General features: G+C 40.9%; 1 protein-coding gene across 1 annotated transcript in view; it reads left to right on the plus strand.

Moving 5' to 3' along the window:
• The first annotated feature begins 258 nt into the window (after positions 1 to 258).
• The window catches only part of rbm20 (RNA binding motif protein 20), a 75,483-nt gene continuing 63,362 nt past the window's right edge, over positions 259 to 12,379 (plus strand). Inside the window, exon 1 of the mRNA XM_071389312.1 lies at positions 259 to 848. Within this exon, the coding sequence (XP_071245413.1) occupies positions 715 to 848 (134 nt within the window). The 5' untranslated portion in view covers positions 259 to 714. The remainder of the gene's footprint in view (positions 849 to 12,379) is intronic.

Consider the following 12,379-nt stretch of genomic DNA (forward strand, 5'->3'; position numbering starts at 1 on the left):
TGCCTGCTTGCATGCGTGTGTGTGTCTGTGTATGTGTGTGTATGTGAGCATGAGGTGATAATCAACAGCGTGGCGTAAGGAGGACTCTTCCCCTGTTGTTACACACACCGTCCGAATATGATGCACACACTACCGCCACAGGGCCAGCAGGCAGGGACTCCCAATTTGGTCAAGAGCCTTTTAACTTACCGCCCCCTCCCTCCCTCCCTATCCCTCCCTATCCCTCCAAACCTCCCCACCTCTGTCGTTTCCTCAAACTCTTCATTCAACTGTGGTCGTTTACCTTTGAACACCCACCTCCCCTGGGGTTTTACTTTCTGTCACTGGGGAGAAGAGGGACGAGAGAAAGCAGAGAGAGAGGGAGAGAGAAAGCAGAGAGAGAGGGAGAGAGGGAGAGAGAGAGCTAAGGCCAGGGGCTTTGCTGGATGCCATTGTCGCTGTCTGTCAGGAGAAGCACTGGGGAGAAAGTGAGAGGGAAGAGAGAGGAAAAGTTCCTGCTGAGTTAAAGTAGTCCACAGGACCGCGCGCACAGTATTCAACAGCTTCCCTAGGCTATCGGTCGGCCATCGCAAGGGAGAGAGAGAGGGAGAGAGTTACACCAAAGGATTTTTTATTTATAGCCCCTCCAACGGCGACAGCCAGTAACAACTTTTCTGAGGGGTGTGTGTGGTTGGTTAGTGGAGATAAAGGACTAGTTAGTGATTTTGTTTGGCCATGCAACAGGCCTGGGATAAGGCTCTCTTTGAGGCTCACATCGAAGGTGTCAAGAACGGCCAAACTGGTGAAATGTCGGGGAAAAGCCAAGGAGGATATTTGGGAGCCAAGACGTCCAACGAACACTTCCAGAGGTAAGGGAAATATTGCTGCAAATATATGCACATATACCGGTATGCTATGTGCCATAGACAGGCTATGTATGGGAAGACAGACATATATATATATATATATATATACTGTATATATTAAATATATATTATTAAATATATGCCATGACTGGTATCCCAAAGGTATGTATGAAAATGAATTAGTTCCAAGGGAGATTTAGGAGGAATTTATCAATAAATAAATGTCTCCTTAGCTGCATTGAGGGAATTCCAACTTCCGAGGAATAGGGATGGAAAATTAATTTGTTGAAGGGAGATTTGGCAGGCTGGTATTCATGCATATATCTTTCTCTAACTAGCTACGGATGATGGAACTCAAACTTCTGAACAATAGTCTCAAGGAATACTGTAGTCGGATGGTGGCAGATGAGTTATAGTGTATATACGTTTTGTAAAAGCTGTGGAAAGAGGGGAAAAAACACTTCCCAAATCCTCAATGTCATCCCTGTGAGCAAGATGGATGAGGTGGAAGGGGTGGGCTCAATGGCCTACAGTGTTTCTGTACAATCATTTATTTCACTGTGGCTCACTAGTGTTCATTCTCCCATGGAGCGGAGTAGCACGGTCTCAAACAGAGTTTTACAGACAGTCTCACCATGGAAACAGTCAGGAAGAGAGGAAAAACAGAAAATATTAGAACAAAGATCTTTTATAGAAGAGCTGTCTCACTCAGTCTCAAACACACACACACACCTGTATATGTTTATAACAGACAGTAAGGTCTCATATTGAAACACAAGCAGGACTGTGCTCAAAGTAAAGTAGGCAGGACGGACTAAAGGCAAAACTGAAAATAGTAGATTGAAGTTCTAATTTTGTTGAAATTAAAATACATTTGCTAGTCATAGTTATATAGAACTTTAGTATGTTGAAGAATGTATTAGTCGTTTCTCATAATATTTGTGTTTCCTAAACATCCCCTTTGTTTTGATGTTATTATACTTTTATTTGTTTGTTTTTTATTATTTCTACTATAGAGAATATTAGCACAAAAATCCATTGGGTTCGACTGAAGCCCGTGCTTATGTGAGTTGAGGAACTTTAGAAGTAAATGAAAGTATTAGATCTCCCTCTTAAATAATGAATACATCATTGTTTTTGTTAAGTAAATAAGCAATAAACAGCCCAAGAGATTCTACAGACGCCAGTAAATGAACGTGAGCTAAATACCAGACCTTTTATTAACAACTTGTAACAACCGTTATTTGAGACGTTGAATGGAGACCTTGTGATAACAACCTTATTGTTATTTATATAACTATAACGTTATGGAATATTCTGTTCTCAATATAGTGTATAATAAATCTAATATATTTGTTTTTAAGAGAAATCACAAATACAATGTTTACCACTTTTGTTATAGCTTTTAGCTTCTCCTGTGCCAAATTAACTTTCCATTCAAACACATTACACAAGTTGTTGTAAATAGATATTTTATTTATTTCACTAGTTTAAAATACAACAATATTTATTATCGATAATGAAGAGATGAATTGAGTTTATTGAAGACTATCTCATTCTATGAAATGTTAACTGACAATTTCCTCTAATCCCCCTACAGTGTAGTTAGATATCCACTTCATTTTATTATAATGTCCCATCTTATGCTTACATTGTCAGTGGAACAAATGTCATAGCAACAATAAATTGTTTTTGATATCAGATTCAACATTTAACTTTTTTTATGTATCTTATGTGTACAATGTAATAGCCTTTGGTGTCTTCTTCAAAAAGTTCATTTGATACAATATCTACAGTAATGACACATATGTAACTTCCCAAACCAGGATTATTTTCAGGTGTGTAAAGTTTACCAGCGTCAGTGTAATATAACTGATTATCAATCTTCTATTATGCAACCTTGAACCTGACTTACATGTTGAAAAAAATTGTATTATCTTATTTGCTAATCATTGACATATTTTCCACTGATTAAATATAACTTTGTGAATGTATTTTAAGAAAGCTGTAATTATTGACTGTATTAACATTTTATTCAACATAGGTGTGAATACTTATGCATGGGTAGTTTATACTGGATTTAGTCTGGTTTATAATAGATTATCAATGTTAACTTCTCAATGTTGACTCTTATATAACATTGATTATCAGTGTTAACTTTTACAATAACAAAGTAAGTATTTGTTTTGCTACTACTTGTAATAATAAAGTTGGCCCAACTGTTTACTGGCATGAAGCCGATGTACTGTCCATGTCTTTGTACACCTAGTGTACATGCAAAAGGGTACAAGCAGTATTTTAGTGCACTAATATGTACGATTTGATCATAGAAAACCCCACATTTTACCATGTAAACCAGTGAGCCGTGGTAAAGTAGGCTGTTTGAGAGAGGAATATTGCACAGTTTAAAGGGAGTTTATGGGGACTTATCATGATGGAGTAACTAGAAAAGGGGAGAGATCGTAGTTATGGGGACTTATCATGATGGAGTAACTAGAAAAGGGGAGAGATCGTAGTTATGGGGACTTATCATGATGGAGTAACTAGAAAAGGGGAGAGATCGTAGTTATGGGGACTTATCATGATGGAGTAACTAGAAAAGGGGAGAGATCATAAGTAATATGTCATATTACATGTCTCGAGGCTTAAAATATATAAGATGTAATTCAGTATAAAAGTGGTGAGAGAAGCGATCTGCTCGATCAAGACAAGAGAATGCAGCACGGCACGGGCTCTTAAATGTCATTTTACCAACAAATGTACATTTATCGCCCTTATTGCAAGCAAAATCTATATTTTTACAGTTACATTAGAATTATAGCCCAGTGAAACGGCACAGGTAGGTGATTTTTCTTGACGTTTCGATTTTTGATCGTCGTCACAGAATATAATATGAGTCTATGAACTAGGCCTTATGCGTTTGAGTTTGAGACAGTAAATAGTAGAGTAAATATGTGGAATTTACACCCCTGTTTGACACGCCCTCTAATTAACGATAAGGATAAGAGTAAGGATTTGACCGGGGATGGAACGGAAAAGAGTTAAATGTGTGTGTGTGTGTGCACACCCGTGTGTGTTTGTGTGTGTATTTGCACACGGGTATGCACGCGTGCGTGTGCAGAGAGGCGTAGGATCAAGCGGCCATGTTTGTGTGTTGCTGAGCTAGAAAGTGAAATGTTAGAGCAGTCCTTATATGGCTTGCCTGCCCACTCATTCTATTTTAAAACAGCAACAATTTCTATATACGCAGACCCCTCACCTGACACACAACATGGTTTATAGCCGTCCATCAATTAGAAGATGATAGAATGATTAACCTCTCTACACATGATTTATAGCCTACTCACCAGTCCTAACTAATAATACACATTCATTTTGGGTCACAGTACACTTAAAGGGAAAGTTCAGGCTATTACAAATGTAGACATTTGTAGTCTCTCCTTGACCATAAACTGATTTAAAGATAAGAAAACAAATATGTACATTTGAAATTTGGTTGAACTATCAACTTGCAACCATTTCTTGAAATGTGTGTAATGACATATAACTACATAGTAACCACAGTAGCAGCTAATTCAATGAAAAATGACCTCGACCAGTGAATTGTAAATAAATCATTGTTTCATGTAGAGAATCTGCTTTAACTCTGGACAGATGTGGAGATAACTGATTATTCGGATTATAGATCAAATGTCTTTTGTTAAAAGGAGAAGTCTTCAGTCGCGGTCTTTGTCAAAAACAAGACTCCATTCATTTCTTGTATTTTTCTGGAGAAATTTGTCTAGGTAAAGCCACTGATGGAATTACTTTTACACATCAATGTACGCTACTTGTCTGTATACAGTTAAGCAGTAGACCCTTATGTGCTCTCTCTCTCACTACTCTTTGTTGAGTCAGTTAAGTTTTGATGTAACCTAGTCTCAGTCCAGCTTTAGAGCACCTGTCACGCCTGTGTGAGTTATACTTTTACAGGACACAGGTTTTCTATCTTGGCGTAATGGGAATACCAGTTCCTGAGGCATCTTAACATATGTTAAGGCTTCACACAAGTAACCATAACATAACATAGCCCAGTACTGTAGTTTATGTACTATACATTACTACTACCGCAGGTTCTATACATTACGGGAATACCAGGCAGTTCCTCTCTTAGCTGTTCCTGAACCAGGAACCAGGAACCATATGTTAAGGTTTTACACCCAAGTAGCCATAACATAGTACAGTAGGGAAGTTTATGTATCGCCTTACACAGTGCTTCATTTATACTGATACCTCTCTGTCTTACACACTCTCCCCTTTCTCTCTCTCTCCACTTTCTCACTCTCTCTCTTTCTCTCATCCCTCTTTTTCCCCAGCTGTGTGCTTTCTATCACCCTGCCCAGTTTGTCAGAGAAGGGGAAGTTGCCTCTGACCACTCTTCTTAGGCAGCACTGATTAGCGCCACAGACACCATTCTAGGCCCACAACTCATCTGCAGCCTGAAACGCAGGGCTGTTTTTCTTCTGCCATTTAGTTCTCTCTATCTCTCTCGCTCTCACTTCCCCCCTCACTCTCTTGCTTTCTCTCCCCCCCCCTCTCACCTACAGCCCCTACAGAAGGCCTGCCTCCTCAGTGAATGTTCCTCTGAGACTGTAGAACATTTTATTGTTGTGGATTATGTTGTTTTCTTTCTATTCTTCTCTAGCTGTTGTTGTTGTTATGGATGCTGTTGTAATATTCCTGTTCTTCTCTAGCTGTTGTTGTTGTTATGGATGTTGTTGTTGTTGTTTTTCTATTCTTCTCTTGTTGTGATGTAGTAGTAGTTGTTGTTGCTTCACACTTGACGTAGTGAGACTCCTATTGCAGACACAGTATGTCCATACTGTAGTATGACTAAGGGTTTAGACTAGCTAGGGGATAGCTGTCCATACTGTAGTATGACTAAGGGTTTAGACTAGCTAGGGGATAGCTGTCCATACTGTAGTATGACTAAGGGTTTAGACTAGCTAGGGGATAGCTGTCCATACTGTAGTAGGACTAATGGTTTAGACTAGCTAGGGGATAGCTGTCCATACTGTAGTAGGACTAATGGTTTAGACTAGCGAGGGGATAGCTGTCCATACTGTAGTATGACTAAGGGTTTAGACTAGCTAGGGGATAGCTGTCCATACTGTAGTATGACTAATGGTTTAGACTAGCTAGGGGATAGCTGTCCATACTGTAGTATGACTAATGGTTTAGACTAGCTAGGGGATAGCTGTCCATACTGTAGTAGGACTAATGGTTTAGACTAGCTAGGGGATAGCTGTCCATACTGTAGTATGACTAAGGGTTTAGACTAGCTAGGGGATAGCTGTCCATACTGTAGTATGACTAATGGTTTAGACTAGCTAGGGGATAGCTGTCCATACTGTAGTATGACTAATGGTTTAGACTAGCTAGGGGATAGCTGTCCATACTGTAGTAGGACTAAGGGTTTAGACTAGCGAGGGGATAGCTGTCCATACTGTAGTATGACTAAGGGTTTAGACTAGCTAGGGGATAGCTGTCCATACTGTAGTAGGACTAATGGTTTAGACTAGCTAGGGGATAGCTGTCCATACTGTAGTAGGACTAATGGTTTAGACTAGCTAGGGGATAGCTGTCCATACTGTAGTAGGACTAATGGTTTAGACTAGCTAGGGGATAGCTGTCCATACTGTAGTAGGACTAAGGGTTTAGACTAGCGAGGGGATAGCTGTTCATACTGTAGTAGGACTAATAGTTTAGACTAGCTAGGGGATAGCTGTCCATACTGTAGTATGACTAATGGTTTAGACTAGCTAGGGGATAGCTGTCCATACTGTAGTATGACTAAGGGTTTAGACTAGCTAGGGGATAGCTGTCCATACTGTAGTATGACTAATGGTTTAGACTAGCTAGGGGATAGCTGTCCATACTGTAGTAGGACTAATGGTTTAGACTAGCTAGGGGATAGCTGTCCATACTGTAGTATGACTAATGGTTTAGACTAGCTAGGGGATAGCTGTCCATACTGTAGTATGACTAAGGGTTTAGACTAGCTAGGGGATAGCTGTCCATACTGTAGTATGACTAAGGGTTTAGACTAGCTAGGGGATAGCTGTCCATACTGTAGTATGACTAAGGGTTTAGACTAGCGAGGGGATAGCTGTCCATACTGTAGTATGACTTATGGTTTAGACTAGCTAGGGGATAGTTGTCCATACTGTAGTATGACTAATGGTTTAGACTAGCTAGGGGATAGCTGTCCATACTGTAGTATGACTAATGGTTTAGACTAGCTAGGGGATAGCTGTCCATACTGTAGTATGACTAAGGGTTTAGACTAGCTAGGGGATAGCTGTCCATACTGTAGTATGACTAATGGTTTAGACTAGCTAGGGGATAGCTGTCCATACTGTAGTAGGACTAATGGTTTAGACTAGCTAGGGGATAGCTGTCCATACTGTAGTATGACTAATGGTTTAGACTAGCTAGGGGATAGCTGTCCATACTGTAGTATGACTAAGGGTTTAGACTAGCTAGGGGATAGCTGTCCATACTGTAGTATGACTAAGGGTTTAGACTAGCTAGGGGATAGCTGTCCATACTGTAGTATGACTAAGGGTTTAGACTAGCGAGGGGATAGCTGTCCATACTGTAGTATGACTTATGGTTTAGACTAGCTAGGGGATAGCTGTCCATACTGTAGTATGACTAAGGGTTTAGACTAGCTAGGGGATAGCTGTCCATACTGTAGTATGACTAAGGGTTTAGACTAGCTAGGGGATAGCTGTCCATACTGTAGTATGACTAAGGGTTTAGACTAGCGAGGGGATAGCTGTCCATACTGTAGTATGACTTATGGTTTAGACTAGCTAGGGGATAGCTGTCCATACTGTAGTATGACTAAGGGTTTAGACTAGCTAGGGGATAGCTGTCCATACTGTAGTATGACTTATGGTTTAGACTAGCTAGGGGATAGCTGTCCCCAAAGAATGTCTGTAAACATTTTTATTTCTCTGTTAAAGGTTCATAGTGCTGTTAATGCACTCTTAGAAGAAAATGTGTTTTCTAGAACCTTGAAGGGTTTTTCGACTGTCCTCATAGGAGAAACTTTTGAAGAACTGTTTTTGGTTCCGGGTAAAACCCCTTTGGTTCCAAGTAGAACACTTTGTGTTCCATGTAGAACGCCTTCCACAGAGGGCTCTACATGGAACCCAAAAGGGTTATACCTGGAACTAAAAAGGCTTGTACCAAGAACCAAAAATGGTTCTCTTATGGGGACAGCCGAAGAACCCTTCTGGAACCTGTTTTCTAAGAGTGTAGCATGCAGGATATGGTGCCGGGGCGCAGCTGATGACGGGTAAAGACCTGTGGAAAACATGTTCTGAATGCTTTTGTTATGTTGTTCTCTAAGCTTTGCTATCTGTTCCATGCCATGATGGTGTAGAGAACAATAGCTCACCATTGATGCTGGTGATCCCGCTGTAGGTCTCAGAAAGACAAATGGTTGAAGGTATGACATTCATGTTCTTTTGCAAAAAGCACTCGACTACTATTACAGCATGTTATTACAACATTGTTACCATAGTAGTTATATTGTTACTACACAAGTATTTGAACAAAATAATACAATAGTCATAAACACCATAAGGACTATAAATGTTAATTGCTGCAGTAAAGTGCTATAAAGCGAAGTAAAGTGCTGCAGTTGATGAGAAAGAAGGTGTCAGTAGGTCTGTCACACTGACCAGACAGATAGGGGGACATTAACCAAAGCTCTCTAATGTGTTTTCCCAGGTCCGACACGGCATAGTACCCCCTGCCAGGCAATAATAATGTCAGCCTTGACATTAATTAGTGGCTAGATGATTGATTAGTGGCTATATTAACTGCTCTGGGATAGTAGACTAACAGTAGAGAGGCTGCTTTGAAATCCCTCAGTTTGCTTTAGGGGGACATCAAATTGAAATACCATTACCCAACTTTGTATTTGTTTATTCAGGGAAAGGCAGGTTTATTTATATTTTTATTTATATAACCTTTATTTAACTAGACAAGTGGGTTAAGAACAAATTCTTATTTACAATGACGGCCTACCCCGGCTAAACCCGGACGACAGGTGCTTGTCCTAATCCTGGTGCCTCTGTGAAAGTAAACAGTTTACCGAGTCAAGCCGGGGCATGGCAGTAAGGAGAGCGATATAAAAACACTACTCCATGTGGCTGTTGCTTCTTATAAATGGATTTAGAAAATACCATTAGAAGGACGTTAGCAACATTAGCATGACACGCTAACTGCCTTGGTGCCAGGGGACAGATCTTACTTGCTCTGCCCAACCACAGTAGGCCACAGGCTGCAACACACACAGACCACCGACTAAGGCCTATTTGTAGATAGGTGATTTTATTCTGTCATGGTCCCAGATCTGTTTGTCCAGTCTTGCCCATTCCTATGGTCAGCTGGCAGGATAGCACAAACTGATCTGGACAGGGATCATTTAATTCCTCCCTTGCTACAGAAGTTGTGTATTTGGAGCAACAGCTCCCCCTCTTCCTCCTCCCCCTCTTCATCCTCCTCCTCTTCCCCCTCCCTCCCTCTCTTCCTCCTCCTCCTCTTCCCTCACCTTCTTCCTCTCCACCCCCCCATCTAACCCTGGACCCTGAGCATGTGTTCATTGCTGTGTTGACACATGGCAGCAACTGGGCTAATCCTTATGTTAAATGCCTGACAGGTTTAAGAAAAGTCATGTCAAGCGAAAATATGTTGATATTGGAAAGGTAGGCTTTTACCTAGGTCAACCTTTCTAATGTTTGCATAGTGTAACCCAGTGGAATTAGTAGAAGGTGCCAGGCTGTGAGGTTGAGGTTTCTGAGGTCTTTGACACCTGTCTGACTATCTACTGTGTTGTTTCACAAAGTTATCTTTAGAAAAATAATAAACTGATATTGAAAAAGTACTCAGATATTTTGGTTGATAGTTTCTCTCTCTTGTTCAAATGAAACCCTCTCACAAATCTAGCAAGTGTGCCTGCGTCTGTAAAACAAAATCTACGCTTCTCAGGAATCTTTGTTACATCAGATAAATCATTGTAACTTAAGTTACAAAACTTTATGATTTGATTGGGGAAGTACAAAGTATGTGATGTCATAGAAACAAAGTAACAAAATATCCGTGGTTCAGAAGAATTAAGGCTGGTGATCCCAATCTAGCAGGGATCTCTCTTACAGGTGCTTGTGCCCAATTATTGATGCCTTACTCAGTTTCCCTATCAAAATCCTTCGAGCTGTACTATACTGAAAGAGCCTTAAAGCAGCCAGATAGATTAAACATAACCTTTAATTACACCATTGATAATATATTCTCCTATAGTTACTGTTTATGACCCCTATGACACCAGAGCTACCCTACAAGGTACAGATGTAGGATCTTAATTTGATCACCCTTCTGTTGCTGAGAATTCTCCTGCACAGCAGTAAATGCAAACCTGTAGAGTATTTGAGGTTTAAAAAGGCTTCTAAAGTTTTTAATTTCAGACCTGATTTTCCCCTTACGAAAAATCTACAAAAAATGTCCATTAAGTATAATCCACAAAATAATTCACATTTCCTGTTGTGGCAGGATTATTTCCCTGCTGTAGAAAACTGCCTCCTACATCCGTAGACATCAGAGATTAAGAGAGATTTTGTTGGATATGGAAGAGTTTTTTTCCTTACGGCTTCAAGAGAATTCGTGTCCTGGTCCCAAAACTGTTTGTGCTGTTGCCAATGATCAGAGGAGTTGACAAGACACCACAAAATGATCTGCGACCAGGCTAGGAAATCCAGAGCATTTTATCGAAAGCATCTTATGAACAGGAGGGCTGAATAATAACCCCATGGTAAAACAAAACCAGAGTAGAGGTGTGGAGTGTGTCGACTTAACAGTACTAAGCATCTGGAACTTTGTTCAGAACGAGAGGATTTTGAAGGGGTTTAAACGTCTGTTTGATAAGTCAAGGTTGACAGGCGAGAGTTTAGCCGACTTTAGATAAGCGCTCAATGAAAGATTGTCTCTCGGCTTGTTGTTTCTCACACAGCCAAGAGCTTTTCACACACAGAGATGGGAATCAGAGAGATATACTGTATTCATTTCCACAGATCAGCACATTTTCAGCCATTGTTGTGGAAGGCTCCTCTCTGGGAATTCTATTCCTTTACTACTACAGATATACGGTGGACATTTAGTGCTGTTTGCAGCTGGAAATATAACTAAATAGCCTATCTCCTTTAAAGTACTCATTTAAGGTATTAGATCATATGTCACAATAATGGGCCCATTTACTGGCAGGTCTTTGTCTTGTACTGTAATTTAGAAGGCCAATCTGGCAACATATAAACGTCCCAGTCAGTGTTAAACAGTATCTAAATGAAGAGCTGTTCATGTAGATCACACTAGGAATGGTCATGATGAATGTGGGACAGGCTGTCAACTTTATACAAAATCAGATATAGCCTTTATTTGACTGTAAAAAGACGCAGTGTACCATGGGTAACATATCAGAAAACATGTGGACTCTTTATGTAAGCGTTTTACATTCAGAGTGTACGTGTGCGTCAGCGAGTGTGTGATCGCGCGCGTGTGTGTGTGGGCATGCAGTACTTTGTGTGTGTGTGTGTGTGGGCGGGCCGCAAGTACTGTCTGTTAGTGTGTGCGTGCAGTACTTTGTGTGGGTAAGTGCGCCTGTGTGTGTGTGTGTGTCACACACGTTAGTGAGTGTGTGTTTCAGCCTCAAATCTTTCCATCCTCCCTTAACATCAACACTTGTTGTACTTTATAAACCCTATGAACTTAGACATCTAAACGATGATTGAAAAAGTAATACGACCAGCTCAAGTGTGTGTGTGTGTGTGTGTGTGTGTGTGTGTGTGTGTGTGTGTGTGTGTGTGTGTGTGTGTGTGTGTGTGTGTGTGTGTGTGTGTGTGTGTGTGTGTGTGTGTGTGTGCGTGCGTGCGTGCGTGCGTGCGTGCGTGCGTGCGTGCGTGCGTGCGTGCGTGCGTGCGTGCGTGTGTGCGTGCGTGTGTGGACAATCCATTAATCCATGGTTTATATCAGAGGTCGTCAGGCTTGCGTAGGCATATCAAAAAAGAAAGGGTTTCTATCGACCGAGCATGTCACCAAAATTCACTTGGTTATTATTAGTGACAAAGAGATCAGGGCTTCAACGAAGTAATGCCTATTGACTTGCTCTCTCTCCGTCTCTCTCTCTCTGTATCTCTCTCTCTCTGTCTCTCTCTCTCCGTCTCCCTCTCTCTCTCTCTCATTGCCTTCTCTCCCTCAAATACGTACCAACCACCAGACCTGGGTTCAACGTTAGCCTTCCTGTAGTGCCAGATGGGCAGGGTTAACACTCTTGTGACTACTCTATTGATTGCAACAGGCAAGATCAATCAAGCACAGACAAAGTATTTGACAGGATTTCAAAATAGTATTTGAACCCAGGTATGCACCCAACCACGTGTGTGAAATGCTGAGGACATCCCCTGTGTGTTCTAATGTAGAGAATGTACTGT

The sequence above is a fragment of the Salvelinus alpinus genome, chromosome 2, assembly GCF_045679555.1.
Source record: "Salvelinus alpinus chromosome 2, SLU_Salpinus.1, whole genome shotgun sequence".
Lineage (NCBI taxonomy): Eukaryota > Metazoa > Chordata > Actinopteri > Salmoniformes > Salmonidae > Salvelinus > Salvelinus alpinus.